Source organism: Schistosoma haematobium, chromosome 1 (assembly GCF_000699445.3).
Source record: "Schistosoma haematobium chromosome 1, whole genome shotgun sequence".
Classification (NCBI taxonomy): domain Eukaryota; kingdom Metazoa; phylum Platyhelminthes; class Trematoda; order Strigeidida; family Schistosomatidae; genus Schistosoma; species Schistosoma haematobium.
In genome coordinates this window covers 24887176-24905323 of record NC_067196.1, presented here as the reverse complement: position 1 = coordinate 24905323, position 18148 = coordinate 24887176, and the positions used below count along the sequence as shown (strand labels likewise).

At 38.9% G+C, this 18148-nt stretch overlaps 1 protein-coding gene across 2 annotated transcripts in view; it reads left to right on the top strand.

The window, feature by feature from the left end:
- The first annotated feature begins 12915 nt into the window (after positions 1-12915).
- The window catches only part of RSRC2_1 (arginine serine-rich coiled-coil 2), a 7484-nt gene continuing 2251 nt past the window's right edge, over positions 12916-18148 (top strand). Inside the window, exons 1-5 of one of the 2 annotated variants that reach the window (XM_051213990.1) lie at positions 12916-13245; positions 13293-13358; positions 14041-14166; positions 14268-14446; positions 17731-18010. In XM_051213990.1, coding sequence (XP_051073516.1) covers positions 14340-14446; positions 17731-18010 — 387 coding nt within the window. In that variant the 5' untranslated portion in view covers positions 12916-13245; positions 13293-13358; positions 14041-14166; positions 14268-14339. Of the gene's footprint in view, positions 18011-18148 lie in introns of both variants that reach the window. The other variant, XM_051213989.1, reaches the window with a different exon arrangement.

Below are 18148 nucleotides of genomic sequence, written 5' to 3'. Positions count from 1 at the left end.
CTCTTCAAAGTGTCGATGACTCAGGTTCTTCAAAACGTTGCGAAAAGCCTTGCCATCCCCTATCCATGATTCCACATCCAAAACTCACAACACTGGAACTCTGTGATGAAACAATTAAATGCCTAAGTAGCGACACAGGGGCTAAAGGAAGGATAAAATCAGCCCCACAATCAGCCTGATGATCTTAAAACAAAACTTGTAATAATGTCATATTCTTAACATGATACCGTTGTTGACGAAGTTTTGAGATATTACTTAATAAGCGAAATTGGAGACTCATAGAATGTGAAGACGTCAAACGTTAAAACGTCAAATACCACAATCCTCTCTTAAAGCTTACTTATGGAATTACTGGTGCTACTGTGTGACGAATGGTGCCAAATGCGTGCCTGACAAAATACATCTCACCCTATGAGTGATTACATTCCAGGTGATACTAACATAATCATACCTGGAGGCTGATTACTAGGGTCCAGAACGCTCCACCCATAAATCTCCGATTTCAGAAATATGATCCAACAGCTAAGTTATCTGGCAAATAGTCATCTGCTGCCATGAAGAACAGAGAAATACTCGATCACATAGTTAATGGCACACAACAACTCGCAAACAGACTACACGGAATAGTTTTGAAAATGTTCATATAAAAGTGTCCTCGGGTGAAAGTGACCACAGTGTTAGAGTTTTCGAGGTGAAGACGATTGAAAATTATCATGAGATAGCAACCAATCTTGTCTATGATATAGCCGGTCAAACTGATCAACAAGCTTGGGCTAGAGAAAGAACAATATATTTAATATGAATAAAAGATATAAGGTCACATTCCTCAGGGACCACGCCCGCATGGCTGAGCCATGCCACCCGATCAATTCCAATCAATTCAACTCATTGTTCCCGCCTTTCCCATAGTTAGGTATTTCTCCGCGTTGAATATTGAATATCTATTTTCCGAGTAGTCTCGTGTTCAGCTTTGGGGATTTTGTGGTTATGGTCCAATGCCACTGCAAAACTACTACAACCATCATCAAAAATTACAAATATCTATAAACAATTGTCTACTCAAGATATTCCATGTCCGTTGACCGGATACCACCATCAACAGCCTACTTTGGGAGAGAACAAACCAGCTTCGAGCTGAAGAAAAAGTTAAAAAATGACAATGTCGATGGATGGGAAATACATTACGATAACCATCAAACTAAATCACGAGGCAAGCATTAACTTATAATCCTGAAGGGAAAATAAGAAGAGGAAGATCAAAGAGCACAGTAAGTCGGGAATTGGAAGCAGACATGAAAAGGATAAATAGCAACTGGAAACAACGGGAAATAGTTGTCCAGAACGGAGTTGGATGGAGAATGTTGGTGGGCGGCCTATGCTCCTCTACGAGAGGTAACAGGCATAAGTAAGAATTTGGATTCACCACACAACTCTTCTAAATATCTGACCTTGATCCTGTGACGACCGCCTTTCACATCCTGGTTTTACGCGTGGATATAAATAGTGTCCGCTGACCAAAAACGAAAATTGAGAATATTTCATCAAAATCACAGAATAAAAAAAATTATCGTCGTACATCTCAGTCTATGCAAGAATAATTGTATTTTTCAACCAATGTAGGTCTGTGTTTCCATACAGACAATACAGTGCCTGTTTTCCAATCTAATAGTCTGTATAAAACTCAGGAGGTTGACATGATGGCAATGACCTCTGATCATAGGAATTTCCCGGTTCTGTATTTGATATTGTACTACTAAGTATAAAGCAGTAGACGTTTTTATTAGCTTGGCCTGCAGGTTTTCTCGTGCTTCTGCTGTAAAAGTGCTGAAATTAGTGTCCTTGACGTGAATGGGCTTTTCGGGGTCAATAAAACTGTTAGTCTTATAGACTAACCATTTGGTTAGATTAATGTATCAAGTGTATATTTCCTATGGTAATTTAGATACCGATTTCTTGTTTATCTTACAGCTGTTTATGTCCAGTGAGTTATATGTATCGTTACTAGTCAATTGGAGTGACGAAATACGTCAGTTAGACCTTCTTTGGGTGGATATGATCTATTGATCAGGTATATGACTCAACACCCAGGAGGACGATGTTTCGCGTGAGTGCATTGACAGAGCTTTTTTTCACGAAACTCATCCTTATATACCATAATCTCTTATTTCAAGTTACTCAGGCATGAGAAGAGTTGTTTAAATAATCTTAGTTCTAACAAGTGATTTGTGTCTAACATAGGTAGCTTCTGTAGCCTGTGTAGATCATTGAAAATCTATTAATAGTATGTGACTACAGTGCTAACTGGGCATTAGATAGCACAAAGTAGGTTTTGTAGTTTAGATGTCCAATAGCGGAGGTTTGTGGCTCGGGTGGATATTTATGTAATGATTTTGGTTCTCTTATCTGTGTGGTTCCATCATGAGGCTTTTGTCACTTTTTTGAAAAATGTCATCAGGAACAACTTTAGTTGGGAGTGAAGTAATCGAATACCTCCATATATGACATACGGAATGATTCCCTCGACCTTGATCTCGACTGGTTGTTATTGACCTTTGCGCTCTTATTATTTGACGCTTTATTTTTATCGTATTGTAGCGGTAAACAAATCCCCAAAATAAATAGCTCTGTAAGTTTTCGACATTGGATGCTGACCACGTTAGTTTTAGTGGATTCACCTAGCTGAAGGCGCTCAGTCATGCATCCGCACCAGATCACGAGTGCGAACCCCGTGCTCAACAACCCCTGCAATCGCTAGTCAGATTACGTCGGGTGATCCTTGATATATTGATAGCCTATCAAATATATCTTCGAACCTCCTCGCTTCTGTCTTTCGATTTCACTTGGTGGGTACGATTCATATTAGGTGTTACTGGTTAAAGCGCTGTCAAACTCCGAATACCTGTGGCATCTTCATTGGTGAGCCCAACATGATCTGGTACACCGAATTGCAAACTATGAGTCTGTTCCTTTTTGGATTTTATGTATCATTGCCTTATTTTAATCTTTTATACATTTGTGATATTTTTTCCCGTGTTTTTGGATCCATATATATTTTTCACTTGTTCATTCTCGTACTTGGTATTTCACCATGACTGAACAGACACCCAAGGTATTTAAGTTAAAGACTATATCCCCATCTTCGTTCCAACGAATGCCCTTCTGGCCAGAAAACATCGGAGTCTGATTCTGCTACACAGAAGCCGACTTCTACGAGCACGGCGTGAAAGGCACACCTTCACAACTCAGCGCAGTAGTCAAGGCACTACCGCGCGAATTCAACAGGTACGTAACACTTATCATATTTACTAGTGATGTTTCTGAACCCTACGAGACACTTAAACGATCTACCCTTAAACGCAAAGACCTGACCTAAACAGGTGCAAGCTGTGCTGGTCTTGTTTCAAAACAACGCCATAGACGAGCTGGCTGCATCTGCCTACCGTATTTTAAAAATCACCAAATCTGATGCCGAGGTTTTTCAGTCAAAGAAAAGCCTCAAACGACCCAGACTGACATTACAGAGTCATGTTATACACTTACACGTTATCTTAAATTTTGTAACGACCGTAAACGGTCACACACCTCGCGAAAAAGCACTTCATGCAGGCGATCTGTCTCTAGACCACGAGAGATGGATAACCCCGACTGGTGCTGGTATCAGAACCAGTACGGAAGGTTCTTCAGAAGTTACAGAAAACCCCGCAATTTTCCCAACTGAAAGTCGAACGACACGAAAAATAATTCGGGTAACTTCCAAGCCGCACGCGTTAACGTCAACCGTAGCAGGCGAACATAGCCGTCTGTTATACGTCACAGATGTGATAACGAAAGTTCGCTACCTCGTCGATACTGACGCAGAAGTTAGAGTTCTCCCAGCGAATTCTAACGACCAGCTTCACGAATCGGTTTTAAATCTACATGCGGCAAACGGAAAGCCTATCGCTACGTATGGCTAAAGGTATGTTTAGCTTAACGTGGGTTTACGAAAACATATTCACTGGATCTTTGTTGTTGCAGATGTTTCTGTGCCAATCATTGGTATAAACCTCCTACAACACCACAATCTACTCATCGATACGCGCAAATGGAGGCCAGCAGATGGAAACATTAATTAATCTGTTTGCGTAACTTCTTTTTCTGGTTGCAGATTATCTCCAGTCACAATTAAGCACACGATAGACCAATTCTATCAACCACTACTCGTTAAGTATTATGGGATATACCAACCTCAACCGAAATTGCCGTGTGTAACCAGCAACGTTACACATCACATCACGACTACAGGACCACTTTTATTCTCTAAAGCACGCCGACTGGCTCCTGAAAAGCTAAGGTTGGCGAGAAACGAATTTGACCACATGATAGACTTAGGTATCGTAAGACCGTCAAACAGCCCATGGGCATCTCCGTTGCACATGGCTCCTAAATAGGACAGCAACGATTGGCGTCCAACTGGTGACTATCGGCGATTGAATGCGAAGACCATCCCTGACCGTTACTCGTTGCCTCACATTCACGATTTGACAGCTACCTTGAAATGTATAACTGTCTTTTCGAAAATCGACCTGGGTAAAGCGTATAACTGAATCCCTATGGCAACTGGTGACATTCCGAAAACAGCTATCATAACTCCATTCGGACTCTACGAATTTTCACGAATGCCTTTTAGTCTAAGAAATACTGCCCAAACTTTCCAAAGGTTCATAGACGACGTTTTTCGAGGTCTCAACTTCGTACATACGTATGTTGATGTCTGCCTAATAGCAAGTCCGGACAGTGAATCGCATCTCCAGCATCTTGATCTTGTTTTCGAACGACTACAAAGACATGGCATTACTGTAAACATTCAGAAATGCCAAATTGGAACTGATTAGACTTCCTAGGACACATTATAGATGCACAAGGCATCCGACTCCTTCGAATCAAAGTGGCGGCCCAATCGCCCAATCGTGCCAAAACATTACAGACGCAATATCTTCAATACGTTGCACAAACAAAGGCTCAGTTAAAACTCCGGAAGCTCGTTTCGACCATGTTCATCTAGATTCGGTAGGACCTTTACCAGATCCAAATGGATACTGTTATCTCTTAACCTGCGTAGACCGTTTCACTTGATGGCCAGAAGCAGTACCTATCAAGGACATCACTGCTGAAACAGTGGCACACACCTTCGTTGAATGATGGGTAGCAAACATCGGCTGCCCTTTAACCATCACAACAGATCGTGGACGCCAGTTCGAATCTGAACTTTTCAGTTGTCTGACCGCACTTTTAGGAATCACTCGCCTCCGAACGACTGCGTACCCCTCACAAGCAAACGGGTTGGTAGAACGCTTTCACCGACAAATGAAAGCTTCATTATCAGCTGCAAACATTTCACAGTGAACCGACTCTCATTGGATACACTGCGGCTCAACTCGTTTATGGAACAACACTTCGACTTCCAGGAGAATTCGTGAATCCTTCATTCTCTTCAGTGAACATGGATCTAACCTCCTACACGAGCAGGCTTACAAACGCAATGCGTTCAGTTAAACTTGTTTCCAATCGACTGCAATCAACTGATGTTTTCGTTCAACCTGACTTACGATATAGTACACACGTCTCCGTACGTCGAGACTCGAATCGACGATCTTTCGAATCAGCATACAAAGGACCTCTCAAAGTTGTTCAAGGCGAACCCTAGTACTATATAGTCGATGAGAACGGAACCAACAATAGCATCAGCATCGATCGCCTCCAAGCTGCGTATTTAGAAAAAATTCCTATTCACTTCGACTGTTGATTAACCTGCTTCCCAAATTTCAGAAGGTTCTCTGGTGTACCTATCATTCCCTCTATCCAAGATTTCAAAAAATTTGCAGTCCAATATGCATCTACAATTGATATAAGCGAAGATATGTCATGGGTTTTAATGTCCATGCAGGCGAACATAAAAGGGTCATTCGCTTTGTCCGATGTGTTTTTATTTTACAATTGCAACACTTTATTCTGTAGATGTTCGGTTTTCCTACATTTTCACTTAGTCCGTTAGTTCGCATATGATTGATTGAAGTGATATTTCTGGTGTACAACATTAACAAATCCGAGTTGCTTCATTATATTAAAATTCATAATGCAGAAATATTAGTTCACTTGGAGTAAAGTTTGAAACGTGACTGCAGAGTTTCTATTCTGAGCACTTGCATGACAAACAACTTCGTGGATGTTCAGTAATTACAGTAGCACAGTACGCGGAGGTCGAAATTCAATCATCCCGTCATTCTCACTGGTTTCAGCTGTGTTACTGTCTAACTTCAACCAATCCACAAAATTAAGCCTCCGTCCACCACTGACTTCAGTGAGTCTCACAGCTGACACGCTTGAACTTCACTTGTCATGAATTCTCATCAGAACTCCAGGAAATACCTCTTGAAGCTCTAATATTTTCCATGGTGGTCTCATGAATTCAACTAGAAAATTACTAAAATCGTGGATGCACACTGCTTAGGAACCCGATGCTTAAACAAAACGGCCTTCCAGACTTCCCACGTTTTCCATGGTGGTCTAGCTTTAATCGACTCATAAGTTAAATTATTAACAATTACTACAGTTCACGAAATACCCATTCTCATCCATTTTGAAAGTTTGTGAGCGAAAATCCCTCCATGTATACACTTGCAATTTCTATTGATTTCTTTAGTTGTGCATTCTGTTATTCTTTTCGAGATAGTTCCATTTTCAGTGGCAACATTCGTATTTTTTATAGTTTTTATTTTCCTTACTCCTTCACTGAGTTTTCGTGTTTCTCCCTGAACCGCATCTATGTTCTTTTAGTTTATACATACTCTTGGTGGCAGCCATATTGATTTTTTCCACTTTGATTGTGTTGCTTGCATTGACTAGAATTGTACATTCTTGATTGTGAATTAAGACACTCTTCCCGAATTGGAAACACTGTGTTAAAACGCAACCAAATATCATCTTTCGAACGAATCTGTAAGTGGTCCATCCAGAAAGGATAGAATAACATTTATTTGTTGCGCTTGGTAGTTTCCTTACACCCTTTATCAACCCGTTTATTTATTTTAATTTAGATTTTATTACTGATTAAACAATGATTGATTGAAAAACGGGTTGGCAACCAAGACAAGGTGGTTGGATAAGTGATGCTTCTAGATTTCATTCTAAATATAAATGTACATTATTACCGACGGTCGAAAAAATTTCGGCAACCCATTACGTCGATGATGATACGCTGTGCGACGTATTCTCTTAGCTCCTGAAAATTTTAATAGGTTTTTGGGCTGCAATTAAATTAAACCCGATTTCGTAATCGTGGCAGCCTACTTAGCGACCGATCAGAATGAAGTGGGAATTATTATATCCACCATCTTCGTAAGCAATGGCCGTCAGATTTCTTAGTTCTGTTCTTTGTCTGCCGTTTCTTTCGTGTAGCTGCATAAATTGATGTTTCAGTGTGCTGAAGTTGCGCGGTTAATTTAATACTTCAAGTGTCGTAAACTTTCATTGGATCAGCTTTCTTTTCTCGCTTTTTGTTATGATTACTGAAGTCGATGTATTTCTTCAGGCAAGCTCGCTTGTTTTGTGTTATAAAATGTTAGCCCACTTTGTTTTGAGTAATATATTGTAGATGTTGAAAGTCAGTTAATTTGTTAACTAAAATAAGTTTTGCTGCCGCCTGGGACTAAATTTCCGTATGTTCATCCCTAACTGTAATTTATGATATCATCGGGACCAGTAAAGGAAAACAATCTGCGGTTTTTATTCTCCTTAGGGTAACTGAAGTAACTAATAAATATTGGAAGTAGTTGTGAAGCTTAAGTGGACGTCCAGCATGCTTTTAGTATATGAAGAAAATCGTAATGGCTTTAGTCAAAAATGTGTAGTAGGTAAACAAACAAATTAAATGTTTTTAAGAAAATAATTTAAGCAGCTATGAGTTACTTTAAGTTCATGAATATTATTTTAGAATCAGGTCAGCTGCTACAACCTTTGCAAAGCATAGTATGTGCTTAGTACCGTATTAATGACAAATATCTTGAAATATGGTCAGAGCCAGACGTACAGTTTAAAAATACGCACCAAACATAATTATCACTTTTTTCGAAATAAACGCTATTTTTTAATACATGACAACAACAGCATCCAAGGCGCTTTCTATCCTGTTTGCAAACAGAATGGTTTGAACCAGCCTACTCATTAAAAGCAGGCTGATATAGGAGTCACTGCAGTTCATATGTCGTTCGTTATCAAAGCCTAAGCTATTACAATGGGTCAATATATGGATATATCACTACTATATTACGCATAACTTATTAACGAAGTGAATTAGTGTTATGTTGGGGCTAGTGGGAATATGATAAATGTGATAAATCAATATAACATCCTTGTGATTCCACCAGTTATGCACAAATTTTAAGATCACGACCTCATCTTCCTAGAGCTATGTACGCTCTAATGAATACATCGTTTTCTAGCTGTGACGATCAAGTATGCTATTGGAAATGTTTGAGCAGCTCTACTTACTAAACTGATATACTTCATTACATGCCTCAAGCAGTATACTTAAGTATAATATAATTCTAACGGATAAGCTTAATTATACGATAACTAAGAATGCTGAACTAAGCAGGTGTCATTTGCACAGACATGATACTCAAAGTAGTTAAATGCAGATAAGTAAGCTCATAAAATAAAAACGCCAACTATAGGCCAGTAAAACTTACCCAATAGAAGACAAACGATATTAATATTTGTAATATCCCTATGAGTAGAAAAATTAGGTTCTCTGATGTTTCGTGACTCAGTATAAGCCACTTCCTCAGAGAATGAGTAATCAAATTTATCAATGTTGAGGTAATACGACGGAACAACATGAATATTATGTGATCAATCAAAAAACATACAATCAAAACATACATACACACAAGTTTACATACATGTCACTTATGAATCACCTTGACCGAAATGATATGACGTTTTGATAGATCACTTAATGTTCGTGTTGTTCCGTTGTACTATTTAAACTTGGATTAATTTTAATTTGGTCATTTGTTCTCTGAAAACGTGGCTTACACTAAGTCACAAAACGTCAGAAAACCTAGTTTTTCCGCTCACTGGGATATTACAAACATACTATTTACTTATAACAATCTGCACAATGCTCAATTTATTCGGAATTATCAAATCAAACCTTGGTAATGATACCTACAAGCGATATTGTTTTGAGACTGAAGACAACAGTTGCTCACTCACAAAAATATAGTTCACAGTACAACAAAACTTTCTCAAATAACATTATTCATTGACTATCAACTTGAAAAAATCAACGATGTGATTAAAATTACTATGACTTAAGATACCATTCCAGCATGAAATGAACGTCTGGCGTGACTCAGTCGGACATGGCAAGTGAAAATTACGACCAGAGCAAAATTGACAGCGTAATCTAGTTCCTTAATAAAAAAATACATCATAATATAACAAATTCTATGACTACCTGAACGTATACATGACCGTTATTACACTAGGCGAAACACTAGGTCTACGTAGAATTGGTGGGTTTAAATCCATCCAGTTTCCGAAAAGCTCAGACTCAAAGTGGGCTCCTTTATTAGTCGTTATTGTGATAGGTGTACCAAAATTGGTCACTCAGTTCTGAATCGAAGCTTTGGCCAATATTTCCGTTATCAACTCAGCAAACTCGTGCATCTTTCTACTCATGTAAATGAATGATTAACATCGTCGGAACTCAGCAACAGACTTGTAAATTTATGGCACACTTTTTTATTAGTTCTGCTCTAATAATATATATAGATTTGTCATGATGTAAGTGCCTAATCTATAAGGTCTTACGTGGAAGTCACACCACTGTCTACACCAACTCTTTTTTTTGAAGATAGAACAATATATTTTATATGAATAAAATTTATAGGCTAACAAGAACGATCATGCTTGAAAGACCAAGAAATGCCATTCAATGAATTTGAATTCCCTATTCCCGACACTCCCAACGTTGGTTTTTTCTCCTCGTTGAGAATTGAATATATATTCTCCCAGTTGTTTCGTGTTTAGCTTCAAGGATTGTGTGATTAGGGCCCGACGCCACTGCAAACTTTTTGAATCTGCATGAACGCTGGCGAAAAGTGCATCTGGTGTGAGAAAATTCAGATGGGTCAAATTATATGACGGTTAACCATTGACTGTTGGGAATATCAACAGTCTCTAATCCACCTGTGTACATCTTTTCATGAAGTTAGCAATATATATCTAGTATTAATAAGATTAGTAGTAGGTTTTGTGCTAGTATGAGACAAAGTACGAAAATTATAAACTACCAATTTTCTCATGATTTTAGGCACGAAGAGTAATTATATTGTTTTAGTCGTATCACCATAGATCAAATTACCCGCATTGAGTGATGGTGGTCGTTTCGGCTCTACAATAGAGTGCTTTGTTGGGAGTAGAGTTTATAACCACTAATTTTCCTCCTGGTTGTGTCCTGAACCTCCAAAAGTTATAAACGATTGTTGTATTATATTCATATCAAATCTAGATGGTACATGCGTTACCCAATTAACCTTATTTTTGAAATGCCATATTTCACTAGTAAACTGAGATACACAGTAGACGTTTTGGATTTCTCGAGGCGAATATTAATCTGTTTAAGCTTTCGATCCATTTGTTTATGGTTTGTGGACAATGGGAACAATGAATTGTCTGCCGCTCAATATGTGTCTGAAATGTTTGATGGCTAAGTAAATAGTAGTAAGTCACCATCAGAAAGAGTGATATCCCATCTGTGCAGTGGCAAGTCTTTCCGAGAAAAGAGTAATACTGACGAAAGGAAGCCAACTGCAGCTGTTAGTCGAGTTCCACTCCTGGGACTTCAAGTTATTTGTTACTGGTCTCCGGGGTCTTGCAGGTACAGGCACCCTTCCAGTTCTGATAGTGAGTTACTTCTGGTCTACTGTGGAACGGTGAAGATTTAGTTTAATCAAATTTGGTAATTCTGCGAGTAAATCTTGCTACTTTGCAGTTGCTAACGTTGTGGTCTATTTCAAATCGAAAGGAATAATGTTACTTTATATATACCGAGTAACCGAAAATATTTTTAAGTGTCGAACCGCGTTTCTTTGTATCGAATAGGAATGCATATCTCTAAAAAGTCCATTCCAAATATTACCAATTTTAGATTCTTTGCAGTACCATGATCACTTTCTTGAATATTGCAATTTTAGTTCTGTTGGAAAATTGGCGACGTTTGCTGACTCATTTCAGTTTTTTACTAAGAGATGATACTAAGCAACGTACCAGTATCCACCAGATATTTAAATCAGAATTTTCGTCGCTTAGATAAGACATGAGATCGTTTTTGCTCCCCTCATTAATCTTCGCGACCTGTATAGTGGTTTTTGATGGAATTTCGTCCTCTGAGTTGGATGGTTTGGTCGTAGAGCTTTCATCGTTCTTCTGAACAACATCATCAGCATAAACTTCGTTTAGAAGTAAAGTGTTCGAATTTCTCCATATATGGTCCACAGCTTGTTCTGTAAATCTCGATGCTGATTGGTTCTTGTTTACCTTAAACCTGTTATTGTTTAACTCTTTGTATTGGTTGTATATCCTATTAGTTTGATTTTTGTTCCTATGTTTGTGCATAATTTTTCTGACTGGTTGATAAACTGAATCGATTTCAATGTGCTATTTTATTGTTGATTGACCTGAGTGTCTAGATATTAGAAATTCTCTGCTGTTTTGGGATTTCCTCTGTCCAAAAACCCCACACTTTTCTAGTCGAATGTGTGTCCGCAGTTATCCACGTGGATTGATATGAGTGAGAGCATGTCATGGCGCTTGACTACTAATCGATGTTCATGCAGGCGCATTAGCAGCAACATTTCTGTTGCTCAGCCACGTTTTAGTTTGACATCGTGGCAGGGCTGGTCTAATATTTGTCAGTCAATTGGATCTCCATGCATAAGAATAACCTTTTATAAAGTTTCGTAAGGTCCCGAAACATTACTAGTAAACATAATAAATGTGATATACCTGTTGAAATCGCGCACTAGTGTCTTCACTACTACGAGGAATAGTGTACGTGGGTCTGATCCGCCATGCTCGTGGAAGTCAGCTTCTGCGTAGCAGAACCTGTCTTCTATGTTATCGGGCCAAAATAGCACTAGATGAAATGAGGGAGGCGAAAGTCTTGATCTTAAGCATTCTAGGAGTCTGTCCCGTTATGGTGAAAAAATGTTTTAGACTACCAAAAAAACTATCACAATATATAAAAAATAACAACCAGAAAATCATATATAGTGTTTCAACCAGGAACAGACTCATAATCTAAGAAATGGTGTATCAGATCACGTTTGTCTCACCTCTAAAGATGCCACAAGTATTCGGAGTTCGGAAACGTCTTTACCAGCAAAACCTTTACATTCGAAGCACACCAACCCAGTCAAATCAGAAGTCGGAAATAAAGGCGTTTGAATATATATTTAGGTCATCAGTATATAGAGGAAAGCTTGCTCTAAGCTGGCTAACAGTTGAAAGGGATGTATATCACGGCGTACACGGCCATAATGTGGTGTGGATGCGTGACCAACCGCCTCCAGCTAGGTGAGTCCAGTGAAAGTAATGCAGTCAGCATCAAATGTCGAAGACTTACAGGAATATTTATTTCAGGGAATTATTAACCGCTACACGAGAAATCATTTCATGTAACATTGATTATAATGAATTAATGATGCATTAACTATAAAGTTCTGTCGGTTGAAACAATATTATTGGTTGTGAGTTCTTGTTATTTGGAAGCCAGTTGAGTTGGAGTCCTGACTTAATTTTATCGGAATAACTACTTCTAGGTCAATTCTCATGATTTAATCGAGTCGTACATATGATTTATGTCCCAATTCCAACAAATACAAACCACTACTGAAACACAATCATCTACCCTTAACTAAACCAATTATTTTGTCCCCTTGTTCCTCCGTATTTTGATCATACCTGAACGAGTAGACTCACCACGTGTCCGTACAATATCACATGATTACCCTCAAGAACGTATTTTGTTCTCTTATCATTCAAATGGTTGGATCTATCTTGAAACCAGAAAAAGTCTTGGGGTCGATAAACTAGTTCTTTATGTCTTGTGGTATAGGTGTTGGCGTATTGTTTTAATGTGTTGGTTATTAAATGGCGGAATCGAGTGCGATGCTTTGTGACTATGATTCTTCATTGGTTAGTACAATTTTTACCATTAAGCTTTATAATCGTTGTCCTAACAGCAGTCTTCGGATGATGGGAGTGTTGAAGAGACACGAAGGAGTTCAAAGAGCCCTTTGATATCCCAGGTAATACGCGTTCAAAATGCATAATAAAGTTGCTAAGTGAATAGTAACATTGAATATGAGTGGATATTTGATAACACTAGTTAATAGATAATACTTTCACGACGAAAGTGATTTAGAATAGCTCTTGTTTGGTTTTTACTAGAAGTCCGGGTTTCATTGCTCAAAGATAATAGAACCATTTGGTTATTTGGTTCTCTTAATCTTCCCTGTCTTATTCTTGCGGAGCAGTGTAATATATTCAGTAAAACAGGCTATTATCTAAGGTGTCCAAGGCATGACTCGTATTCGGCTTTGAAACGTATCGAGTGTAGCTGTCTCATAAAAGAGGCATGGTTTGTCCCGTGTTAAACACGTGACGTTTTCATTACTCTGAATTTCGAAACCAATTTACCAGACTAACAGTTATTGTTGCGGCATTTTCTGTCGTGCAAGTAGTGGCGTTTAATTTGATTTAGTTCATGACTCATGGTGACAGATCGATATCGTGAGAGTTCATTCACTAACCATAGGGAATGTAAACGTTTGTGGATCTGTCATTGTCGTTCGATTGGATTCTTTTTTCACCATTCAAATCGATTGCCAACAAGTTTCGAAATCGTGTTCGATACTTGTAGTATTTGCGCGTACATTTAGCAATACATTACAACTTCTTTGCTTTTATAACTTCACTCATTGCTCACAGTGAATAACAGTCCCTATGCCGTTCGGACCTTCGATGTTCAGTTCAGATGACTCTGGTGTCTGAATTCCGTTCTGCCAAGGCCTAATGGTGTCATAAGGACCACCGAAAGTTGTAGTTAATTAATTGGTGAGTCATTGCAATGGTGATTGTTTTTTAAACAAATTTCGAAGTGTGTTTTTAGTGTTTTGTGAATTTAGGTCTGTATAATAGCTTGTTTCTTTTCTCAGGAGGAAAATAAGAATGCTGCTACAGTAAAAGATGGGGTTCAACTCACTATCGAAACAAAAAAGAACTCTTCTATGGTTGTATCTCCATCACCTAGCTACATTATTGATGGTAAACGTCGATCGAGGAGTCGTGAACATAGTCCTTCAAGGCGACACCGCAAACGAAGTTGTGCGCTCAGGTACGTCGTTAAAATATATCGCGAATAAAGTTAGTGCGCTAAGATTCCTGACTAATTTCGAGTCTGCAGGTCACACAAGCTCTTTCTATAACCTAGCCAGAACAGCCCTAGGCACCCAAATACTCTTATACGGCCGAGCGTGAGGAAAGTCTGTTCTCCCTCGAAATGCTCTCATACGACCACGTGTATATACCGGCTACCAGGAATGCCCTATTTATTACTTTCTAGCGGTGGGGGTATTCACAGAATTACTTGCGCCTGTCACTCAGTGGAGCATAGGCGTAAAATGAAGCCTAACTCGATGTGATGGGTAAAAAGAATACACCTAGATTAGTTGGAAAATCCTAATTCCGAATCAATGGTGCACATGACCTCCAGGATTTTGAAGGGACAAATGGCGTATAAACGTATTATTGTCCACTGGCTCCATGGAGCCACATCTGACATCGCTTCACTGCCTTGTGGATAAGACCTCTAGGCCTGAGGCTCAGGGAGTGGTCTCTTAAGAAAGCCACCTGCTTCGGTTTCGGCACCCATGCAGTATGCTAGCCTACACAAATCATTGTATTTGTGTAGTGCATATATATATCTTTTTGGGCGCTTGTTTATACCAGTGTTGGTATTAAAATGAATATTATTACTGAGTAGTTCGGTATGTCATAGTATGCATTACAGTCAGTTCATTAACTTTCACTTTATAATTTCGTGTACTTTTCTGTACTGATTTACAACAAACTCCATAAGATTTTTTGCCTTTATCACTGATTTCAATCCGGTTGGTTTGGATCTTACATACAACATGATTTACAGAAATGAAAAACGAAGGAAAGTAGTTTATTTCAGTCAGATTTCCTTACATAGTTTTCCCTAATAGTGTATTCAACCAGCCAAAAGAATTGCTTTCATTAGTTTGGTAGCAGAAAAGCACTCATGGCAAGATGGGAACATTTAAGACATGCGGACCACCTTTCTTTTGAGTGTGGGACAGTCACGATCACTGATTTGGAAGACATACATTTACTGTTAAAATCATCCTATTAGATCTCATTAGTTGTCCGGTAGTCATTCTTAACACTTACATTCTTGATCCGACTTCTAAATAAGTGAAATGAAATCCAAAAACAACCAAAAAGCTAACTGTCCAACGGGACCCTACGAAATATGATTGTGGAAGTGAATTAACTGATGTAGTTTATTCTAGTAGGTCTTTTGGGATAGGAGGTCGTTGTTTTTTTTTCATCAGTACTTCTCGCTGATTAACTGTTATAACTCTCTTTCTTCTTATGGTTATGACCCAGCTATTCCTATTGCTTAGTATTCTCGGACACCGATTCACTCGGCAAGTCCCCAAATCAGAACACGGTTGAACAGGAAAGAGATTATATTACAAATAGCAAGTCAGAAGCCAGTAGGAAGCACAATAGAGAAAACGTCAGTATATTTATAGTTTTTTACATGAGAAGATTCTAGAATATTCTCCAACTATCGACTAGTGCTGATTGGATAAGAATTAGCCAATCAGCGTGCACCAAAGCAATCATGCATTGAGCATGCTTTAATCTAGTCTATGTCCCGCTAACATTAACCATAAACGTAATTTCTAACCATAGTTCCGTGCAATTGAATAAATATTGATGTAATGTTCGCAAAGCTTAGTCTACCAACTTGCTGTATTTACCGACAGTCCACAGGTGAACGACAGCCATATTGTCGCAATTCCCACTTATTTTTAATTGTAATAAACATCACGAGTACTAGTGCTTTGCATCAGTTAATTTTTTATCTGTACACAAAGTTCACACTTCAATCGTTATTCGGTCTGTCACTGCACCCCGCGATTGTCGGTATTTTTCAAATTTATTAACTTAGTCGACATAACGAGGTGCTATTAATGTCGAGGATTAGTGAGGTCTACTGACAAAACTAAAGTCGCACGTTACATAAGGTCCTAAAACATAAACACATTCAGACGCCCCACAATAGTAGTATTCCTCGACCTTAAGGCGGCATTTGACCCTGTTGATCGTGAGGTTCTATAGCAGTGTTCACCACTGAAAGGAGTACCAAAGAAGTACATTAACCTCATACAGGGTCTCTACTCGAACACAACTGGCCGGGTGAGAGCTTATGGCGAACTGTCATCAGAATGGATTACCTCAAGTGGTGTTCGTCAGGACTGTCCACTCTCTCTATTCTTGTTTGAATTTGTCGTTGACGTGCTTTTAGAGATAACACTTTCCTTATCTGAATTTCCAGCAGTTGAATCTCAGCACGGATACAGAAGGCTTAACTAGCTTTTGCCAACTTGCGTCATTTAAGGCATAGGCGAGATATCCGTCTATCAACCAAAGGATGGGTTTACTGCGCAGCAGTTCGTTCCGTCCTACTTTATGGCAATGAAACGGGGCCGGTAAGAGTACAGGATATTAGGTTACTAGTATTCGATCATAGGTGTTTTCGAAGCATTACTCGTATATCCTGGGACCACCGGGTAAGTAATGCAGTTGTTAGAAAACAGATACTGGGTAAGGATGGAAAATCAATTGATGAAGTAGTGAAACTTGAGATGGTTGGGACACGTGTTACGTATGCCCAACCACCGATTGCCCCGGCGTGCGATGTTTTATGGTGTAGGAGTAGGTTGGAAGAAAGCTAGGAGCGGCTAGAACAAAACAACACAAATCCATGAAGTCACTGGCAAGTGAACTGAGACATGTTGGTAGGTCTAGGCTACCTGGTTGGGATCCGCGAGACGATAGCAACCGATGGTTAGAGACTTTGAATGACATGGCGCAGGTGCATCCGCTCTTTGTGCTCTCATTTCTAATCTTCTGAATTCTTAATGTCCTTTTTTTCTCTTTCCGAATTTATTTCACTGGATTATACTCCTTGAATAACATCTTCAAACCCTAATCTTTCCGATTACTGCTTATACATTTACTACCTCTACCACTATGGGATTTGAATCGACAATTGTATCTGGGTTTTAATGTGGTATGGCAACTTGAACTGATGTACGTACGTACGTAGTACTACATTGTTGCTGACTGACTGAAAGTTGCACAAATATGGTAGAATTGGTGCACGGCAAACTAAAATCTATATCCATTACTTATTTCCTCATGTCTTTTGTTCAAGCGCAAAAGTTGGAATGCTACTTAATCACTTGAATGGGACGACTTATGAGACAACAGATCTTCTAATAGTTGACATATGTTACTGTCTTTTTATTTTCGTGAACCTCATACTTTCGTAAATTCTATTCTGATGTTTAATTGGTTCAGATCTGATCGCGGAAGTCCAAGTGAACGTGTGAGCTCCTCAAAACACAAACGTTCATCCCACCATTCGAGGCACAAACATTCATCCAGAAAGCATCATCACCGTGATTCCCACTGTAGTGACTATAAACATCGTTATCGCCGAAAGCATCGACGTCACAGTTCAACTTCATCTACCAGTTCATCTAGTGATACTAGCCCTGAAAGCAAACCTAGTCGGCGTGGAAGTCATAATGGTAGAAATTCAACACAACTCCTCACAACAAGTTCCAAGGATTATTTCGTGAGTCTGTCATGTATTATCTTCAAGAAATCTTCTTTGGGTACTTTAATTTAATATCCAGTAAACTTTATTTTTACCAATTGTCATCCCTAGCATAGTTATTGTTTTTGTGCTGTTAAGTGAAGCTCGAGTTTCAAG